Source organism: Microtus oregoni, unplaced genomic scaffold (genome assembly GCF_018167655.1).
Source record: "Microtus oregoni isolate MIOR12 unplaced genomic scaffold, Mior012 000007F_ref0000211, whole genome shotgun sequence".
In the NCBI taxonomy this organism is placed as follows: domain Eukaryota; kingdom Metazoa; phylum Chordata; class Mammalia; order Rodentia; family Cricetidae; genus Microtus; species Microtus oregoni.
The window spans coordinates 9,602,610-9,625,610 of NW_024543066.1; the positions used below are offsets into that span (position 1 = coordinate 9,602,610).

The 23,001-nt window shown below is 38.3% G+C and overlaps 1 protein-coding gene across 5 annotated transcripts in view; it reads right to left on the reverse strand.

Moving 5' to 3' along the window:
- Herc4 (HECT and RLD domain containing E3 ubiquitin protein ligase 4) overlaps window positions 1-23,001 on the reverse strand; it is a 75,966-nt gene that overhangs the window by 42,499 nt on the left and 10,466 nt on the right. For 2 of the 5 annotated variants that reach the window (XM_041656498.1, XM_041656497.1), the window contains exons 4-8: window positions 15,611-15,770; window positions 12,368-12,444; window positions 9,040-9,261; window positions 7,641-7,732; window positions 3,980-4,110 (exon numbers count right to left, since the gene is read on the reverse strand). In XM_041656498.1, coding sequence (XP_041512432.1) covers window positions 3,980-4,110; window positions 7,641-7,732; window positions 9,040-9,261; window positions 12,368-12,444; window positions 15,611-15,770 — 682 coding nt within the window. Of the gene's footprint in view, window positions 1-3,979; window positions 4,111-7,640; window positions 7,733-9,039; window positions 9,262-12,367; window positions 12,445-15,610; window positions 15,771-23,001 lie in introns of those variants that run through there. The other 3 variants (XM_041656499.1, XM_041656500.1, XM_041656501.1) reach the window with 3 other exon arrangements.

A 23,001-nucleotide genomic window follows, 5' to 3' on the forward strand; every position in this document is an offset into this window, starting at 1 on the left:
CATACAGAAAATAAAACTAGGAAGAAAAGAAAAATTGTTTACTTTGATAAAGATAACATACAAAAACAGCTGGCATAGAGGCGTGTATGTCTTTGATCCTACCACTTAGAGGAGACAGAGGCAGGCGGGTCTCTGTAAAGTTGAGGCCAGCCTGGTCTACAGAGTTCTAGGACAGACAAAGCTACACAAAGAAACAAGAGTGAAATGGAGAAACCTTGTCTCAAAAAAAACCAAACCAAAACAAAACCAAGACCAAACAAAATGTACAAAAATCTTAAGGCAGACATAATACATTGAAATACTGAGTTTTTCCACAAAGATATCTTAATCATCAGTACTTTAGTGAACATTATACTAGCATACCAGTCAATACATGAAAATAAGACAACTATATAAATGATATGCATAACCAACAGAGATAAACAAAACCAGATGTCTGTGTACAACGGTAAGTGATTAATAAAAGATGAGATAGCATTTTTAAGTAGTAATGTAAGTACATAATTTATGACAACACTGTCATAACAAAGCAAGAAGCTTTCAAAAATTCTGCGAAAATGGATGTAAGTACTAAACAGCGAGAATTTATCTCTCATCTGGCTTAACGATTACACTGGCTGAATCTAATACACATATTATTATTTTGCCTTAAAATAACAAAATTGACAAGTGTGGTGCATGGCTTTAGTTCCAGCACTTGGCAGTCGGGAAGGCTGACTTCTGTGAGTTCACGGCTAGCCAGGACCACACACAGAGTTCCAAGACAGTCAGGGCTACAGAGTGAGACTCTGCCTTAAAATAAAACAACTTTAAAAAGAATCTAATCAGCTATGGGCTAGACTGACTGAGAGACAATTGGAACTACTAAACCAGAAATAAAAGTGGAAGCCTAGACATGGTGGCACTTGCGGAATGTCAACACTTAGGAGGAGGCAGGATTTTAGGTTTTAGGGCAGCCAGAGCTATATAGTGAGACCTTATCAAAACAAAAAGTCCCAGGTAAACTAAAGGATATTCATTATGATCATGTATGATTTATTCCTGTAATGCAAGGGTGGCCCAGAATATTTTTTTGGGGGGGGGGGGGATTTTCGAGACAGGGTTTCTCTGTGGCTTTGGAGCCTGTCCTGGAACTCTCTCTGTAGACCAGGCTGGTCTCGAACTCACAGAGATCCCCTGCCTCTGCCTCCCGAGTGCTGGGATTAAAGGCGTGCGCCACCACCGCCTGGCCGGGTGGCCCAGAATATTAACTGATCACTGCACACACCTAATTAAGTAAAGAAAAACAAATGACAAACAAAACCCAAAAGACATAGAAAGTAAGTATCTAATGAATTTAATTACTTGACAGACTGAAAAGACAAACTAACATAATGAAGTCATATGGGAAAAACTCAACATTGAATACATATTCAATGGTAAAAAGACTTTCCTCTAAGATCATAAACAAAGCAAGATGTCCTCTTTCTACCACTTTTATTCCACACAGTCCAGCAAGTCCTAGTCATACCAATTTGGCAAAAATAAGAAATAAAATGTATTCAAAATGGAACTGGAGAAAGTCATACCTATATGCAGATGGCATCACTATATATGTAGAGCACCTTAAACTATCCACTAGAAAACAAAATCAAAACTAAAACACCCTGTTAGGACAATTAGTGAAAGAAGCTTATCCTTGGACTAGGGCGCTGGCTCAGTGGGTAAAGTGCTTGCTATGTAAGCATGAGAATTTCAGTTCCCATATAAAGGAGCCAGGTAAAGAGCAAGCAGTGTGTGCCTGGACGCCTACAAACTCAGAGCTAGGATGCAGATAGGAAAATAAAACGGGCCTTACTATCAAGCCAGTCAAGCCAACCAGTAAACTCTAGGTCCAGAGAGAAAGCCTGTCACAAAAAACAAGGTGAAGAGACCAAGGAAGGCATTTCTGGCCTCCATGCAAGTGGACATCCACAAACACATAAGAAATTAAGTATGTAAATAAATGGAAAGCTAACCTATGCTCAAGGACTGATGGAAATATTTGATATTAAGCTATCAGTGTTACCCTAAACAAAGTAAAATTATATGCAAATTCTATGCAATCTCTATAATAACCCAAGCAATGTATTTTTTTTTCAGAAAAACTAAAACTCATCAGAACTCTCAATGGATGTGAAACAGTAAATATAATTTTTCAAAAAAATTTTATTTGTATTTTATGCGTCTGATTGTTTTGCTTGCATGTATGTGTATGCACCAAGTGCACGCAGTGTGCAGAGAGGACAGAAGAGGGAATCTGATCTCCAGGAACTGGAGTTTCCATTAGATGTGAACTGCCATGAGGGCTTGGAACTGAATTCAGGTCCTCCATAAGAGCAAGTGCTTTTATTCAACGAGCACTCTCTCCAGTCCAGCTAATATGATCTTATGAAGAAAGTAAGCTGACTGTGCTGTAGGCTTCTGCTTGAGGCCAGCCAGAGCTACACAGCAAGATTGCTCAAGAACAGTAAAACAAGGCTGGTGGGCTCACACTTCATGACTTAAAACACGATACAGAGTTACAGCAATTAAAACTGTTCAAAGTAAGCTTGGGCTATATGATGAGTTCTAAGCCAACCTGAGCTACAAAAGGAAAGGAAACGTTGTTTCAAAAAACAAAGGCTAAGGATGCAGTTCAAGGGCAAAACACTTGTGTAGTATGTATAATGCCCTGGTTCAATCCCCAAAACTGCCACAAAATAGCAAAAGGGTCAAGATCCAAATCTAAAAATTCTTGGAAGAAAACAGAACAAAAGATAAAAAACACTAGATGGATCTCTCAGAGTTCAAAGCCAGCCTGGTCTTCAGATCTAGTCCCAGGACAGATGAGTTACACAGAGAGACCCTGTCCTCAAAAGCAAAAACAAAGATAAAGCACATTGGAATTGGGCAGTATTTTCTCAATTACACTATGGTCACAGGCAGCAAAAAGACAAAACGACTTCGTCAACTTTACATCTGTGTGCATACCTAAAAGTACTATTGGCCAGATACAATGGCTCATGCCGTTAATCACACCCAGCTAGTAGGAAGATTCAGAGAACTGAGGACCATTTATGTCCAGGGTTTTGGGGTCAATCTCAATCTGTTTGTGTGTGCACACGCACGTGCACACTAGAAGACAATCTCTGGCATCGTCTCTTCTGACACAGGTCTCTCAGTAGCCTGGCTCTACAATTAGGCTACAATGGCTGGTCAGCAAACCCCAGAAATTCTGTTTTTGTCTCATCAATGTCAGGCCTATAAGCACATGTCCCCATGTCCAGCATTTTATATAGATTGTGGGTACTGAACTCAGGTCCTTGTCCTAGCAAGGCAAGTACTTTATTAACAGATATCTCCCGCTAGTCCTGGATCCCATTTAATGCTGTTTATAGAAATAAAAATGATTCCATTACAATGGGACATGACTGCTAACAGAACCACCATAAGACAGTTCTGTTACTTTGACTAACTCCTCAGTCGCTAATCAGACATTCAGGAAAAATGTTTTGCCTCAAACTATTATTTAGAATCCTAAGATAATTTATTACATAACCCTTTTAAAAAAACATAAATTTTTGGTTGTGAGCCTAGCATTTAATAGCTGAGCTATCTCGAAAAACCAAAAACAAACAACAACAAAAAACCGTAAATTTTGCTGGGTGGTAGTGGCACACACCTTTAATCCAAGCACTTGGGAGGCAGAGGCAGGTGGATCTCTGAGTTTGAGGACAGCCTGGTCTACAGAGTGAGTTCCAGGTTAGTCAAGGCTATACAGAAAAATCATGCCTTGAAACAAAGGGGGGAAAATGTGAAATTTTTCTTGGAATAGGGACAGGGGAGTAGGTTGTTTGTTTGAAACAGGGACTCCCTATGTGGCCTCCCAAGTGCTAGAATTACAAGAGTGTATCATCAAGCTTAACAGTTCAATAATGAGTCTAGAGACCAAACTTCTCTCTTCTTTACCACAGCTTACCTTCCACAAGCAACCTGAGTAACAATGCTTCCCATAAGTTCAAAAACTTTCCTTGGGTTTATTTCATGACTGGTAGAGTTATGACCCAACTGGCCATACCCTCCGGCTCCAAAGGTGAACACTCCACCTTCCTGGAAAACAACAACAACGTATGAGGAAGCTCAATCAAAGAAAACTGTTCAGACATGAGTTGACCTTTAACATGGACTAAATGTTTTCTTCCCAGCCCTTGAAATTAAACAGATGATGGCTGACTCAAGAGGGTAAGAATGTGTGACAGTAGGGACTGACCCTACAGCTCACTGCACGTGAGACAAGCACTCAGATCCTTTTTATGTAGAACATTTTAAAGATGTACTGTTAGTGTGGGGAATCAGCTACTCTATGGAGCTGATTCTCTCCTTCCTCCTTTACTACTGAGTTCTGGCCAGTCAACTCAGGTTTCCTTTATCTGCTGAGCTATCTCACCACCTTTCCCTTTTATTTTGAAACAGAATCTCACACAGATGTCAAGGTTGGTTGGTTCTGAACTTGATCTTAGTTCAGGAAGGCTCCTGCTTCAGCATCTCAGAGCTATGACCACAGGCTTGAACCACCAGGCAGGTTTTCGCAGATTTTTAAAGTAATAAGTGATGTTTACATTACTATCAAACAATTTCAGTGTTCATTTCAGAAGTAATTACTGCTGGGCATGGTGGTGCACAGCTGCAATCTCAGCACTAGAGAAGAGGTTGAAAGACTGCCCAAGAGTTTCATAAGTGACACCTTACCAAATAACAACTACCATTACATGAGTCAGGAAATACTTAATTGCACTGCTTCTAAATATCATTATATTCTTTTTTTTAATTCAAAGGACACATTTTTTAACACTTCAAAAAACTTTAAAATACTGCTATCTTTAGTTAGGAAGCTAGTTATTCCTTGAACACAGATGCTGGACCTAAACTGAATGTGATGTCCTCCCATTAGGAAGCCAGTGGGCAAAAAGATAACGAGTTTAAGGCCAGCTCAAGCTCTATAGAGAAATCCTGTCAAAAACAAAACAAAAACAAACAAAAGGCTCTACATACAGAGTATATGCAAGCAAATGCATAGATATGATTTTAAGCATAGTTGCTATAAGTGATATATTTTTTTTTTGAGACAGTTTCTTTGTGTAGCCCTGGCTGTCCTGGAACTCACTCTGTAGACCAGGCTAGCCTCAAACTCAGAGATGGACCTGTCTGACTTGAGTGCTGGGATTAAAGATGTGACCCTCTAGCACCCCACTGAGGCTATGTATTTAAAACAGAGATATGATACATTACAACCTAACACAACCAGTGTTTTTCTTTTTTTAAATTTATTTTTTTTAATTTTATGTTAATTGGTGTTTTGCCATGTGTTGGGTCCCTTGGAACTGAAGTTACAGACAGTTGTGAGCTGCCATGTGGGTGCTGGGAATTGAACCAGGGTTTTCTGGAAAAGCAGTCAGTGCTCTTAACCACTGAGCTGTCTCTCCAGTCCCAACCACAGTGTTTTTCAATTTGATACTTCTCTTCATAACTGTACTTATGTGTGTGCAATCTTACATACTGCTTTCAACACCTAACAGCATGATTTTTTGTATATTATAGTATAAGGGTGTGCTTTAAGAAACTTTCCATATCCAATACAGAGTAGGGCTGGGATACAGCTTTGGTTTCCAATGCTAACACTGTATAATGTGGGTATGATGGTGCACACCTGTGATTCTAATGCTCAGAAAGTGGAAGCAGGAGAATCAGGAGAATCAGAAGTTCAAGATCATTCTCAGCTACATTTAGAATTCAAAGGGAACTTGTAATGCCAGACCAAAGAGCCGGAGACTGATCACAAAATTGAGGACAGTCTCAGCTATGTTAAGATTTTGTCTAAGCCCAGCAGTGGTGGTGCATGTCTTTAATCCCAGCACTCAGGAGGCGGAGGCAGAGGCAGGTTAATCTCTGTGAGTTCTGAATTCTGGTCTACAGAGTGAGTTCCAGGAGAGCCAGGACCACACAGAGAAACTCTGTCTCAAAAACCACAAACCAAAACCAAACAAAGATTTTTGTCTAAAAAGTAAAACTAAAAAAAGCAATTTTGAGTTTCTTTTCCTCCTTTTGTGATCTTACGCAAACCAGTACATACTCTGCACCTGAGCTCTATCTCCCAATCCAATCCAATTTCAATACCATTTTTATGTTTGAGTGTTTTACCTGGATGTGAGTGCAGTGCCCCAGAGGTCAGATGGGGTCAACTGATCCCCTGAAATTGAATTACAAATGGTTGTGAGCTGTCATGTGGTGACAGCAATCAAACCAAATTCTGTGAATCTGAACCCACTGATCTACGTAAGTTCTTAGCCCCGCCAGGGCTACAGAGTGAGACTCTTTATAAAAAAAAAAGGGGGGGGGGAGGGGTAATGTCTTTTACCAGTTATACAAGACAGTATTAGTGAAGTCAGGCAGTGGTGGCACACATCTTTTAATCCTATCACACAGGAGGCAGAGGCAGGCTTATCTCTGTGAATTTGAGGCCAGCCTGCCAAGACAGCCATACCTACACAGAGACAGCTTTTGATTTCTAAACTTTCTGCCTGTCTCCCTCTATCCAGCACTACCCCACTCAGTTGAAGTGGTACTTGGGATAGAACCCAGAACCTCCTGATGTCAGACAAGGTGCATCCCTAGCCCTTCTGAAACATCAACTTCTAATCTGACCAAAGAACAATTTCCCAGAATCTTTATGTTAATTGAATAAACACAATATATTTTTCCAGTAAAGATTAGCTGCATTCTGTTGTGTTTTTGTATTGTTCAAGATCTCATGTAGGTTCCTACATAACTTTTTACTGGGCTACACCCATCGTCTGAATATGTTCATTTCCATTTGACATCTAGTCACCACAGAAATACCCCAGAAAATGAAACATAAATGTTAAAGCAACTGATTGATAAAGACTGTTCTGAAAACAAGCTGTAATTACTAGCACAGTACTCATCCTACAGATAACAAGTTTTACTTGTTATAAAATATTTATAAACCAAATGGAAGCTTAATGCAAATTAGGCAGAATGACAGTACAAATGGGACTGACACATAGCACACACTGTAGTAAGCCTGATGAACTAAATTCATTTTCATTCATAATTTTTAATAATCCCAGCTACCCAGGAGGCTAACATGATTAAAAACCCAAGGTCAGCCTAAGCAATTTAGTAAGCTCCTATCTCAACATTAAAAAGGGCTGGAGATGTGGCTCAGTGGTAGAGAAGTGACCTAGTACACCCAAGGTCTTGAGTTTTAATTTCTATTATCAACACCACAGACAAACACCCCTCCAAAAAGTGCTAGGCATGTAATGAATGCCTGTAACCCTAGCACTCGGGACACCCAGAAAGGGGAGTGTCTACAGTTTAAGGTGAGTTTGGGCTACATCATCATTTAAACACTGCTGCAATCGCATGTGACAATGTATCAAAACGCACAGTTCCTAACCCTAAACATCAAGACATGTTACTTTCAAAAATAATTTAGGTCTTTTAAAGATAAAGTTTCTGAAACACAAAAACTGCTCGTTTAATGGAAATATCACAAAAGCATTCACCAATTATGAAAAAATTACTGTGAATAATAAAAAGTTTTATAAATACAATACCTTGGTTAATGCAGCAGTATGATCTTCTCCGCAACAAATATAAACTATTTTCTGAGATCTTAGTGACTTTAGTAAATTAGGAACATACCTATCTGAAAATTCCAATAAAAGATGTTAATGATATTTTTAAACTAAAATTCTTCTAAAATGTGCTTCCTCTACAGATTTCCAAACTCAGTAGATGTAATACTAATTCTTACTATCACTTCAAGACTTTGTAAAAGACTATAAAATTGGGTTTCCAGGACTCTACTCCTATGATAAACAATTCAAAGATGAGCATTAAATCACCCTTATGCCAATGTGCACAAGGCTGAGCAATCCAGTTTAGTGTTTCAGATTTTCTACATGTGCATCATTATTTATTCTGTAATGGCTAAGCTCAGAGACCCTACTCAATAGCCTACCATACTTTCTGCTTTTTTGTGGAAAAACATATACACAGCATAATATGAACATATTTTTATGCAGATTAAAAATCATCTAATTCTATAAGAAAATTATTTGCTTATCATTTACCAGTCGCTACTAGGTAAAAACTCACTTTGGCCACCTCAGTCATTAAAAGTATGTTGAATTTTAAAAACTATGGACTTGTGTGCCATTAGTATTCAAAATACTGGCAGATAAAATATTGTAACTTTAAAAATTGCCATTTTTTTATTAAAAATGTTTATTTTCAACACTATCATCAGTGTAAAAAGTTCAATCAAAAGTTAATGTAATAACCCCAGATCACATAAATCTAATTTAAAACACATCAATTGAATATATCATATTACTTTCCTAGAGCAAATTTATTTTCAGTATCAGGCCAAGCCATTGCATGCATGTTCTACCAGGAAGCGATATATGCAGCTTCTTCACTAATTTATTTTATAGCTTCTTTCCATTAATGGTGGCCAATACTGGAACAACATTGGCTACCAATTAAAAGCAGTATTTGGAAACTGTCTTGACCCCCAGTAACGAAGATTTAGACAGCATAAACTTCTTTTCTTCCAGTGTTGAGGATTAAAACCATAGGCTCCTGTGTGGTAGGCAGCATTCTACCATGTTATACCCTCAGTCCAAACAATCTAAAAATTTTTCCTTGTTTTGGTGGAGGAAAGGTGCTAGGGGTTGAACCCAGGAGCCTTGTGCATACTAGGCAAGAGCTTTTCCACTGAGCTCTATCTCCAGGCCTCAAAAAACTTTCCAACTTATTATATGCTAATTTTTTGCCTTCCCATGATCTTCACAAAACATTACCACATTAAAATTTTAAATTAATATCCTCAATTCCACCTCTAGTCCTGGGAAGATCTGGGCATACGTATCTCCAATACTCTTAAAAAGCACTCATTCATCTCGGAAAATGATCTTTTAAAACATATACTTGAACATAATGAGAACCTACCATTTTCATCATTAAGACCTAGCTGACCAAATTTGTTACGTCCCCATCCAAAGATAGCCCCAGAAAGGGTGAGTACAAAACTATGGGCTCCTCCTGCTGCAACTTGCATGAATGGAATTCCAAGTAAAGACTTAATGAGCTGTGGTGAAGTCTGCTTTTTATAGTCAATGCCTAGACCCAGTTGGCCATATTTATTCTGTCCCCAACAGAAAACTTCACTTGCTGTAAGACAAAAATCGTAAAATTATTTTACACACACATAATTTGCATAATTTAATATACTAATACTCTTTTGAGACATTCTCTCATTAGATGAAAATACATACTTACTAGCAATGAAGTTTGTTTCTTTCTATGAAAGCATACCACTACCTAAGACATTCCTTATCAAGATGCTTTTAAGTCTGAGAAAAACACTGGTAAATAGGAATACAAATTAAAGATGCGTGCTGTTCACTAAGGATACTCTGTAACAAATGACTGTCCCTTACTAACACTCCTCGTCTTTCTCTCTTACTAACTTCTCCCCAAGTACTCTTCTAATCTCAAGGCTTCAGTTATCAACATATACAAATTGAAACAGAAAGAAACACCTTGTAACATACTGCTTTTCTGACACCCATACATGGATGTTTCAAAACCACTTCTAATTCAATATGCCTAAAATGAGTGATGTCTCCTACCCTACCTATTTCCACTTCCCATACTTTTCTCTTCCCAGTGCTGCCCTCTATTAGAGGCATACATCATGACCCTTCTCAGACATCACCAAATCTAAATCTACCCAGTATTACCAAGTCACATAAAGTTTTCTCTCTAATAATAGGATTTTTTTTAGCATTCTTCCTGATTCCTTTTAACATTTTTCTCTGTTTGCCTCTTTCTTAATTTATTTAACTTTATTTCATGTGCATCAGTGTGAAGGTGTCAGATTCCCTGGAAGTGGAGTTACAGACAGTTGTGAGCTGCCATGTGGGCTGGGAATTGAACCCAGGTCCTCTGGAAGAGCAGTCAGTGCTCTTAACCACTGAGCCATCTCTCTAGCCCATGCCTGTTACTTTTGATTCATCTGTCAGACTATTTTGCAACTTCAGATATTTTTTACTAAAACAACTAACAATAATCTAGTAAGCATAATAATGAGTAAATTTAAAAGTTTATACTACAAAATAGTACACATTTAAAACTAAGCTTCTAGGCTGGGGAAACAGCTCAGCTGGGAAAGTGGAAAGGAGCTCAATAGGCTCCCAGAACCCATGTGGAGGAGGGGAAGCCAGGTATAGTAGCGTGCTCTTGCAATCTCTAGCACTGGGAAGAGGAGCCAGTAATGTCTCTCAGGTTCACTGACTAGTCAGCTTATCCTAACTCATTTAGTAAGCTCCAAAGTAGTGACGGCCTGTCTCAAAAAGAAAAAAAAAAAAAAGAAAGAAAGAAAGAAAGAAAGAAGAAAAAAGAAAAAGAAAGGGTATGTCACCAGAGGACCAACTCCCAAGGCTGTCCTTTGGATCCAAATCTGTGTACACTTAGCTAAAAAAATAAAAGTTGGTCTCTCTTTTTTTTTTTTTTTTTTTGGTTTTTCGAGACAGGGTTTCTCTGTGGTTTTGGAGCCTGTCCTGGAACTAGCTCTTGTAGACCAGGCTGGTCTCGAACTCACAGAGATCCGCCTGCCTCTGCCTCCCCAGTGCTGGGATTAAAGGCGTGCGCCACCACCGCCCTAACCTTTGTTCAAGGACAGCCTGAGCTCCGGAGTCAAGACTCTGCCTCAAAAACAAATAAAACAAACAAACAAAAAAGCCCAAGAAAACAAAAGCAAAAAGGGTAGACTTGAGGGGAGAAGTCTGGAGCTCCAGCCACACCTACACTCCTTTGCACACATGTGCTGATTTCACCACCCTAATCACCTTCTAACTTTTTGATCAGCTCACTTCTAGTCTTCATTCTTGGATACCCCAGATTAAATCTCATCCTCATTAAATGTTCTATAAACTGTAAACTTTTTCTCTACAGACCTTTCACAGTATATAATTATGTTGTAATTTGTGTGATCCTATGAGGTCCAGGAATGCAGCTATCACTTACTGTATACTCATCTGTATAGTTCATACGAAATGCTCAGAAGGCTTGCTGCATGACTATACTACCTAAAGCTATATAATGCAAAAAATAAAAACCATCTTCAGATGGCAAAGTTTTTGTTGTTGTTTTGTTTCTTTTTTCTGAGACGATTTTTGTGTAACTCTGGCTGTCCTTGTTTACTGAGTTAAAACCTAGTATTTTGTTTACAGTAGACCCCATCAGGCAGTTATAGAGGCACCAGAACTTATTTTCTGGCATAGTCTAAGCTGGCCTGGAACTTGCAGAAATCTTGCTTCAGCTTCCCAAGTGCTGGGCTTTATAGGTATGTATCACCATGCCGAGCTGAATTTATCATTGCATTTTTTAATTCATGTGTTCGACTGTGTGTGTGCACACCCAAGAAGGTGTTGATCATTTGGAGCTAGAGTTACAGAGCTGCCTTATATGGGTGCTGGGAACTGAGCTCAGGGCCTCTGGAAGAGTCACTTCTCCTGTTCAAGGTTTATCTCTTTAAGTGGTAACACAAAAACCATAGGTGATTCTCTATTCATTTTCCAATCATTAGTTGGCATATGAATAAATTAAACCAGAAAGAAGAATGTAAACAAAATTAATACGATACTTATCCTCCTCTGTGCTTAAATTCCTAAAAAGCTTAGATATAAAATTTAATGAGATGGGGGAGAGCAAGTTTCCTCTGCTATGAACTAATGGCTTTTAAAAATTTAGTAACTAAGACATAACTCAGTTTTGGGCCTATATAGTAAACAAAAAATAATGCACACACAAAAAAATCAAATACCTAGTGAAAAACATAATAAAGATGTATAAGATATTTGCAGATAAATGAAAATACTAGTTGTCAGGCAGTAATGGCACACTCTTTTAATCCCAGCACTCTGATCTCTGAGTTGGAAGCCAGCCTACATAGTCTACATAGTGAGTTCAAAAATATCAAGAGCTACACAGTGAGAACCAAAAACTAGTAAGAAAAACTTTAAAGAGAATTACATGGAGTATCATGTTCATGAATTAAAACCTTAACACTGTTAAAGATTATCCTGAAACTGATTTATAGACAACAATCTCAACAAATATTTTAGCAGTTCTGTGTATGTAAAAACTTAGCTGATTTAAAACACATACAGAAAACAATCCAAATGCAGTACAAATCCTATAACAGGAGAAAGTTAGGTCTTTTTGTTCAAAACACCAAGCAATAACTTTTAGAAAGAAAAGGCCAAATGCTTACCTTTAGAAAGTGCAAGTGAGTGATAGTAACCACATGCAACCTGTACTATTTGGATATCCGAAAGACTTTTAATATTTCTAGAAAAGAAGAGCAGAATCAGTTAGTTCCCTGTGAGTAACAAGTGGATCTTCTATGCTACTCATGTGCCATACACTGGCCACTTATTATGCGCAAGTTTGTCTTTCCAGGGTGCGCCATCTTTTTCAGTCAGGCTAATTATCAAAACTTCAAGTTAAAATCAGTAATCAGAATGTTAAATATATATTTTTTAAAAAAAGTAAAAGATGGGCTGAGAAAACACCTTAAAAGACAAAATAGGGAGGTTGGGAATTTCGCACAGTGGTAAAACAAGACCGAGGTCCTGGGATTTGGTCCTCAGCTAGGGGAGGTGGGGACAAAAAAAAAAAAACCAAAATGACAGAATAAAAGCCAAGTGCACCATGTTTACAGATAAACACCCTTTAGGATGCTCTTATTCAAACGTTTTCTTCCATTATCCAGTACTTTTCTTAATTTTTACAGTGCGAAACTTGGCAGTTTATTTGGAAGACCAATTATTCTAAAACTAGTGCTCTCCTAACTCAGAACTGTGGACCCCATTCCCTCCCCCTAGCCTGCCCTTCTCAATCTGCACTCACAGCAGTGGCATCTGTGTTAACTAAAGAAATTTAGTCCATACACATTTATTATAATCAAAATGTATCTTTTTTTTTTGCTATCTTGTAGTCTATCTTCACGCTCCTAAATTTACCTAACTACAATGTACTGTGCTTCCCCTTCACCTGACCAATCTTCTACTAATTTTCTGAACGAATACTTTCAAGAAAAGGAAAAAGAAGGAATTTTTCTTATTTGCCTTTTTCTGACAATGCCATCTGACCTGATTCTGCCCTCTGTGTGTGTGTGTGTGTATATATATATACACACACACATATTTCTTAACCACAGAACCTTAGAGCTGTGTTTCAAACCAGCAGGTTCCAATGTAACTTCAGCTTTTAAAATCATTACAAAATACCATAGCAAATTTAATGCAAAAAAGCTAGAAACAAAAATACATGGATGTGTATAATTATGCTGAAGTTAGTTTAACTCTTACTGCTTATGGGTACCACCCACATAGCACACTGACCTTTTCACCATATTAAATTACTCTGGAGAAAAAAACCTATTCCAGTTACTAATTTACAAGTTCAAGTAGAACACTTCATAATACTACATTTTCATAGAGCCCTGTTTTTCTGTCTTCATACTGTTATCACTACTACATATTTACTTAATATCTGTCTCCTGTGCCAAACAATATATTCTGTAAAGGTAAAATACAGCTTATACTCATGAGACTCCCAATGCCTAACACAGTGCTGGGCAAACACCAGTTAACTGAACACACCATTTTTAAAGGTCTATAGAGTGAGTTTGAAGCCAGCTAGAGGTACACAGTGAGATGCTGTAAAATTAAACAAACAAAACCACCACCTTAAATGACAACCCACTAAATTCTCCAGTTAAAAATGAGCAACTAAAGCTAGAGATTATTACAAACTCTCTACCAACAAACTCCATGACCTAGAAGAAACAGACCAATTCCTGAACAAAAACACTTAAAAACTGAACCATGAAGGAAACACAAAACTCAAAGATCAGCAAGAAGGAGTAAGATAGAATCAGTACTAATGTGTCCACTAAAGAAAGTAAAAGACCCGATGATGGCTTCTCTGCTGAGGCAAACATCTAAAGAACTGATACTGACTCTCATATTACTTTGAAACATTCAAGAGAAATGAATTCACCTACTCTGATACTAGTAACAAATAAGGGCATATCATAAAAGACTAGAGGCTGAAGAAATAGGTATAAAAGGAGTATATTTCTACATAATAAAGATGTTACAGAAAATGCACAACTAGGGGGCTGGAGAGGTGACTGATTAAAAGCACTTGCTGCCCTTGCAAAAGATGCATATTTGGTTTTTCCAGCACCCACATGTCAGCTCACAACCATCTGTTGCTCTCGTTCAGTGGTTCTCGACTCCTTTGCGGGTTGAGTGCCACTTTCACTGGGGGTGAATATCAGATATCCTGATTTACATTATGATTCCTAACAGTAGCAAAATTACAGTTATGAGGTAGCAACAGAAATAATTTTATGACTGGGGGTCACCACAGCATGAGCAACTAACTGTATTATAGGGTTGCAGCAGTAGGAAGGTTGAGAACCACTGCTCTAGTTCCACAAGATCTGATGCTTTCTTCTGCCTCTCTGGGCACTCACACGGTGCATAGACATATATACGTGCAGACAAAACACTCATACACATAAAAAAAGAAAATCTTAAACAGCAACAAAAAAACCCAAGAAGTTAACATAGAGGATAAAAGCTAAATGTCCCCTCCAAGATTTAATTTAAAACAAGAACTAGGAATAGTGGTGCATAACTTAAGACCCAGTATTGGTGAGGAGGGAGGTCCATTTCTAATGGAATTCTACACTGACTTACACAGACAAAAATCAATTAAGCCTTAAAATAAAAAAGGTCAGAGAAACATGTAATCAATAGGTATTTTTTGGTTGTTTTTGAGACAGGGTCTCCCTATAAAGCCCTGGCTGTCTTGGAATATCATATATAGACCAGGCTGGTCTTGAACTCATAGAGACCTGTCTGTCTGCCTCTACTTCTGAGTAGTGGGATTAAAGGCATGCACCACCACCCAGTAACCAATCAATATTTAATAAATATTTCAATAGCTAGGACACTTGACAGAATAGAAGCAGCAGCTTAAATCAGCCTATCCCAGTCCAGAAGAAAACAATTGCTACTTCTTTTTTTTCTTTTTTCCAAGAAAGGTTTTCTACATATAGCCTTGGCTACCCTGGAACTTACTCTGTAGAAGACAGGCTGGCCTCTAACTCACAGAGATCCACCTGTTTCTGACTCCAAGAGCTAGGATTAAAGACATGTGCCACCATACCTGGCATTCTACTTCTTTTCTTTAAAAACAAAAATTGTATCCATTATGAAGACAACATCGGTTATATAAAAAACAGCCAACCAAATACCTCAAACCCAATCAATAACAAGAGCAAACTTAGTAAATTCTAAGAAGATTCCAAGGGGAAAAATAATGAGGCAACAATACTTACATACTCACAGTAAGCAGAGTGCTCACCATAAGCAAAATGACTTAGATAAACAAATTTATTATAAAAGATTAAGGACCTCTTTGTGGTCACCTTTGTTACCTGGGTACTCTGATACATTCCTCTGATCCTAGGAGGCCAAGTTGTCCATCAGAGTCGAGACCCCAAGCATACACCTGGCCCTTGTCATTAAGTGCTAATGTATGAGCTTCTCCACATGAAACAGCTACGATATTTTGTGCATCCAGGGCAACAACCTGCTCTAACAGAACAGAAGTCAAGAAGAGAAACATTACATTCTAGTTGAACTTGAAATGAGAATAAACATACTCGATTCTCATCATCTATCAAAAGTAAGATGCTTAAACATAAAATACAATCAGTTGTGATGAAAAATTGACAAATATGGGCGGTGGTGGTACATGCCTTTAATACCAGCACTCGGGAGGCAGAAACAGGTGGATATCTTTTTGAGTTCAAGGCCAGCCTGGTCTACAAGAGCTAGTTCCAGAACAGGCTCTAAAGCCATAGAGAAAGAAACCCTGCCTCGAAAAACCAAAAATAAATAAATAAATAAAACAAGTGAAATTGACAAATATGTTCCACATACAATTCTCACTGTGATAATACCACTAGGGATAATAAGTGACCTGAACATCTTTGAGAAATTTAGGGCTCATCAAGTTGATCTCAGAAGTACTCTATTAAAAAACACCACTGAAAAAGATAATAATAATATTAAATTATTAAAAAAAAGTAACAACCCCTGGGCTATTGGAATTTTAGCCGGTAATTCAGACTAACTTTATCATACAGACACTACAGTGTAGTATTCTTGGGTTTTGTTTGTTTTGTTTTTCAAGACAGGATTTCTCTGTGTAACAGCCCTGGCTGTCCTGGAACTTGTTTTGCAGACCAGGCTGGCCACAAACTCAGAGATCTGCCTACCTCTGCTTCCCGAGTGCTGAGATTAAAGGCATGCGCCACCACAACCCGACCAGTGTAGTATTCTTAATGAAATAATCTCAACTGGCAATTTATTTACAGATATTTGTGTTGTTGCTGTTAGTTTTTTAGACAGAATCTCATTATTGCAGCCCAGGGTGGTCTGAACTTGAGTTCTTATGCCTCTGCTGCCCAACTTCTGGGATTACAGGCATGCACCATCACTCCAGGCTCAGATTATTAAATATAAAATTTGTTGGGATATGCTGAACAGAGAGCTCAAAGGTATTATGCCCATTATAAACAGTACGTTTCAGTTTATAGATTTCCACTTTAGCATCAACAGCTATAAACCCCCTCACGTGGTTAAAATAAGTTCAAGTTTTATTTTTTTAAATATTTATTTATTTATTATGTATACAATATTCTTTCTGCATGTATGCCTGAAGGCCAGAAGAGGGCACCAGATCTCATTACAGATGGTTGTGAGCCACCATGTGGTTACTGGGAATTGAACTCAGGACCTTTGCTCTTAACCGCTGAGCCATCTCTCCAGCCCCCTAAATTCAAGTTTTAAATCAAAAGTAGCCAGCCAGCAACAGCTCAGTGGGTTAAGAGCACTTGCTGTTCTTACAGAGGACCTGGGCTCAATTCCTAGCATCCACGCAGTAGCTTGCAAAACCTCCAGTTCCAGGGCATCTGAGGTTCGGTTCTGGTCTCCAAAGGCACCTGAATCCACATGGTACACATGTAATCATTCAGGAAAAACACTGTTAGTGTTTTAACAGTAAGTTTTTAACACACCACTTGAAATTAACTTTATAAGCTTGCTACCATTATTACCTTCAACACAACAGAAGCCTCACAAGGAAAGTAATTAAAACTCCATCAACTAGGGTTTCTTGGCATACTAATTTGCAAATAATGTTATTGAATAATGAAACTGACCACATTAAGAAAACTGACATTCCTCCATGTAAAGCAATTGATATTGTACCTGGATTACGATCTTATATTTTTGGGGTGGGGGCAGAGGGGAGGCTAGTGCTGGATAACCTCCAGGAATCTGTACAACTCCACTGATACACTAAGTACTTACCTTAAAGTATCTTGAGTTGATGTATACTTGAGGCATGTAAACTTGGCCTTACTATGTAGATCAGGCCTGCAGCAATCTTCCTGCGTCTGCCTCACATGTCCTAGGATTACAGTTGTGCACAACCATGCCAAGTGAGCTGATAATTCTTTAAGCTAGTGCCTAGTACACTGAAGTGTATAACACCAATTTCTCACTCTGCATTATTTTGTATGTTTTAATAAAATCATATTGCAGAAACACACACACACACAAAAACCAGGATATACCATGACATTTCTCTAAAAAATTAAGAAAACTAGGCATCATTAACTTACACAAATAGTCCCATAAATCTTAATTACAATGGGAATTGAAATCTTTTTCAGTAACAGAAGCTCACAGGTAGTGGCACACGCCTTAAATCCCAGCACTCAGGAGGCAGACGCAGGCGGATCTCTGTGAGTTCAAGGCCAGCCTGGTCTACAAAGCGAGTTCCAGAACAGTCAGGGCTACATAGAGAAACCCTGCTTTGAAAAACTAGGGGTGGGGGGAGATAAACAGTCAGACAGAAAAATAAATAATAGCAGAGGCTCCCCAAGAAAGTCAATAACACACTGAAGCAATTCTAATGGAAATAGCAAAAGAAAGCATGAGTTAAGACTCCTTAGTTCTCCAACTAGCCAACACTTAAATTGGATTCTGATGGCTATGAACTTAAAGGCATCAAAATCTAATGTGTAATATAAATATCTGATGTAAAATATTACACATTAGTATTAAAATATACACTGTTGCTCCCCAAGCACTTAAAATACAAAACTAAAGTTTGGGGAAAAGAGTAGAAATAAAGATTGTGATTAAAGGTTAAAATAAAGATAAAAAAAAGATGTCATGTGAACAAGACCTTTACTTAGGTTTTGAAATACATTAGAAAGGATAATGATACTTAAGTCTTGAGCTTAGGAAAGCAAAAGAAGATCCAGGTATCCATCAGGAAAATTCAAAATACTAGAACAAAACAAAGGTAAATCAAAATTGAAAAGACTGATGGAGAAAACATTATTTATGCCTCTGACAAAGGAGCATCACTCATTCATTCTTTTTCTGGAGCTAGCTCTTGTAGATCAGGCTGGCCTCGAACTCATGTTCTTGTGATGCTGGGCAGTGGTAGAAGTGTAGCTCCCGATTATATGGTCAAAAGTGTAAACAGAGACACACATGTACTTGTTAAACTATGATACCCAGCAGGTTATCTACATCAAATAGTTCTTCAACCTAGAAAATGTACTCTTCATGCTACTGGGGGGGAAAGTAACCAGTATCTTCCAGATCAAAGGGTACTAGGTGGACAAGTTGTTTTGGAGAAAATAAACAGACTAACCCACACCACAATCATTTCCTTTCTTGTTCTCCACAATCATAAAACTGTTCTAATTCCACACACACACCTTAACTTTCTCCCTACATATCCATTTATTGATCGATTGGCAAGATCTCTGCAGCTCTGGCTGGTCTCAAATCCAGACACCCTCTGGCTTCTGCTTCCCTTACTGCTGAGATTAAACGCTCTGATTTTCTTGACATGTACATTTCTCCTCTTATCAACTGCCAAAATAATGACTGTTTACATGCTAAGTAAAAATTATGCTCAGATTAGTGAAAAAAACAACTGCAAACACAGAAACGATACACACAAAAGTTTTTGGTTTTTTTTTTTTTACATTTTACGGTCAGTTCATTGTTTACAGACCAGCTCATCATTTTCAGTTCAGTCATGTTGCCTGTATAAATAATACTAATTTGAGTATTTATTTTTCAAGATATCGGGATACAATTAATCCTTATAATTACTCATTAAATAATTTTTAAAATCAATGGCTAAAGGTTTTCAAGATACCTCAATGTGAAGAAAGGGGCTTGCCACTAAGTCTGACTCAATTCTCTCCACAGGACCACAAAATGGGAAGTGTAAGTCACCTACTGTAGGTTGTCTCTGATCCCCACATGTAGACTACGGCACATGTGTGCACTCATCTCCACCATATAATTTTTTAAAAAATATTTATTTATTTATTATGTATACAATATTCTGTCTGTGTGTCTGCCTGCAGGCCAGAAGAGGGCACCAGACCTCATTACAGATGGTTGTGAGCCACCATGTGGTTGCTGGGAATTGAACTCAGGACCTTTGGAAGAGCAGGCACATGCCTTTAATCTGGGAGGCAGAGGATCTCTGTGAGTTCGAGGCCAGCCTGGTCTGTAAGAGTTAGTTCCAGAACAGGCACCAATAACTACAGAGAAACCCTGTCTCGAAAATCAAAAAAAAAAAAAAAAATAACTGTTGAATAAATACCTATTTGGACTATCATGAAGAGATAGATCCTGGCAGTTTAACAGGCTATCAGGTAAATCTGAAAAGGGTCTAATACCCAAACCCGCATTAGTCAGACCTAGCTATGAAAGCAAACATCCGAGTGCTCAGCACGTGCCAGGCCACTGCTCTCTGCACAGTATGTGCTCTCACTCAATTAACCCCTCCCAAGAGCTCACATGACTGTCCTCATTTCACAGAACAGAACACTCAGACACACAGAGGATAAGCAATACGCCCAAGACAATATAACTACAAGCAACAGACCAGGGCTGTATGTAAGTTCTTCAATGCCTGCTTTTTAAAAACTTTATTTTACTGGGCATGGTGGCGCACTCCTAAATCCCAGCAATCCGGAGGCAGAGGCAGGTAGATCTCTATAAATTTGAGGCCAACCTGGTCTACATAACGAGTTCCAGGACAGCCAGAGCTGTTACAGAGAAACCCTATCTCAAAAAACTAATATAAATATAGATACACATATATAGAGAAAAAATACATTTGTACTGTTTGTACTGTTCAAAAAGATACAAAGTGAAGCTTATCATTCATGCCCTTCATCAACCTACTTACGCTCTGCCTACCTCTGAACCTACAGTAACTGCTGTTATTGTTTCAATACATCTATAATATAAATGGATTTTTTTATTTACCCAACTTTCTCTACTACATTCTTTTATATCTTATTTTTTTCCTTAGTATATTAGATATCTTCTCATTCCAGTACTCAACCACATAGCACTACATTACATTACAATGGTTGGACAAATTATAATTCTGCCAGTTTCTAAAAGAAGCATTAAAACTTTTCTAATCTCCATAAAACACTGATGCAATACAAATGTAGCTATTATGTAGCAGCCCAGAAACTGACCTTTTCTCTGGGTTTGAGGCCAGGGCTGCAGAGATTCTGCCAATCAATCAATCAATGGATAGATAGATAGGAGAAAGTTAAGGGGTATGTGTGTGGAGTTATAAAGTGCAGTGCTGCAATTTTTCAGCTACGTCATATACGTTTTTAAAAACTGACCCTGAGTTATTACTCTTTTTATTGTAATTATGAAGGGTGTGTTAAATTATTTCACTTATCTTATTTTCACTGTGTTGGGAGGGGGGGTATGAATAAATCAATGAACATGTCCACAAGTGTACCTGTGGAGAGACCAGAAGGGATCACCGAGACTCCTAGGAGCTGGAATTACTCTGGAAGAGCAACAAATGCTCTTAATCTCTGAGCTATCTCTCACGTCCTGTCCTCACATTCTTATTTTTCTCACCCAAAAAAACAAACAGGGCTGAACAGTGGCACAAACCTGAAATCCCATCACTAGTTAATTCAAGGTCAGCTTAGGCCCAATAACAAGACCCAGTCTCAAACAATAAAAAAGCGGGTGAAGGCTGATTTTTAAGACTTTTAGGTAATGGATTCAACAATGCCTGACACATAATGATGGTTGTTATTAGTTCTGAATACAGCATTGCATTTTTAAAATAATAGTTCATTAAGTTTCCATAATGTTTTTTTCTCTCCCTATATTATACTGCCATATCGACATCTAAATGAATGCTTTCTTCCTTATTTCTATTTGCAGACTTACTCAACTGCTTACCCGAGTATACATGTGAACATATGTTCACACAGAGATAACCAATTAGCTTTTCTTTTTTTAAATATTTTTATGGTTTATTTAACTTTATTTTATATGCATTGGTGTGAAGGTGTCAGATCCCCTGCAACTGGATCTTCAGACAGTTGTGAGCTGCCATGTGGGTGCTGGGAATTGAACTCGGGTCCTCTGGAAGAGCAGTCAGTGCTCTTAACCACTGAGCCATCTCTCCAGCCCCCACCAATTAGCTTTTTACAAGGCTACTCTGATAAGTGTAGAATGGGCTGGAGAGGTGGCTTAGTGGTTAAGAACATGTACTGCTCTTCCAAAGGACCTAAGTTCGAGTTCCACTTGTAATCACAGCTCCAGGGGTATCTGATAACTCTGGCCTCTACAGCACTTGCACTCGTGTACACGTATCTACACACAGACAGCGTAATTAAAAATAAAATAAAAAACTATTAAGAGGGTAATTAGTTTCATGAGGTTCATTACTGTTAATAAGTAATGAATAGCAAATACCTGGATCAGAAAGTATGTATGTATATGGTAATTTCTAAGTACTTAGGATCAATTCTGGGCAGCAATCTGACCTCTGCACTCAGCATAACATGACAAGTCTTTCTGTTGTTGCTTCCAGTTAGGGTTAGAGTTTCTCTGTGTAGCCCTGGCTGTCCTGGAACTCACTCTGTAGATAAAGCTGGCCTCAAATCCAAGAGATCCACCTGGTCCTCCCACACAAGTGTTTGGATTAAAGGCATGCACCACAACCACCAGGCTTGCATGACAGTCTTAAAAAGAAATAAAACCACAAATTTCTACTAATTACGTAAGTAAAGCAGCCAAATTCTCCTCTAGCTGTTTTGCACTGATTGTTCTTCCAGAAGCCCCAGGTTCAACTCCCAGCACCCACATGGCAGCTCCCAATTGTCTGTAATTCCAGCTCCAGAGGACCAGACAGCCACGGCAAAACACCAATGCACATAAAGTAAAAAGAAAAAACTTTTTTAAAAAGAGAAAAAAAAGTGATATATCAAAGGAACTCTCACCCACTCCAACAACAGTTTATAATTACAATTATTTCAACTACTAGTAACCCAGAAAGAAGCAAGTCAGTCATTAACTTAATAGGGATTGTTTGTTCCACAATAAGCAAATAAGCCTATTAACAAAATTCAAATGATCAAGATATCAGATGGTACATGACTATGGCAGTTTGAAAGAAAATGGTACCCAAGGGAGTGGCACTATTGGGAGGTGTGGTCTTGGTTGGAGGAAGTGTGTCATTAGGGAGGTGGGCTTTGAGGCCTCATATATGCTCAGGCCACTTTCTGTTGCCTACAAGTCAAGGTGCATGAACTCTCAGCTCCTTCTCCAGCACCATGTCTGCCTGCATGCTGCCTTGCTTCCTGCCATGATAACAATGGACTAAACCTCTGAACTTATGTAAGTGAGCCACCACAATTAAATGTTTTCCTTTGTAAGAGTTGCC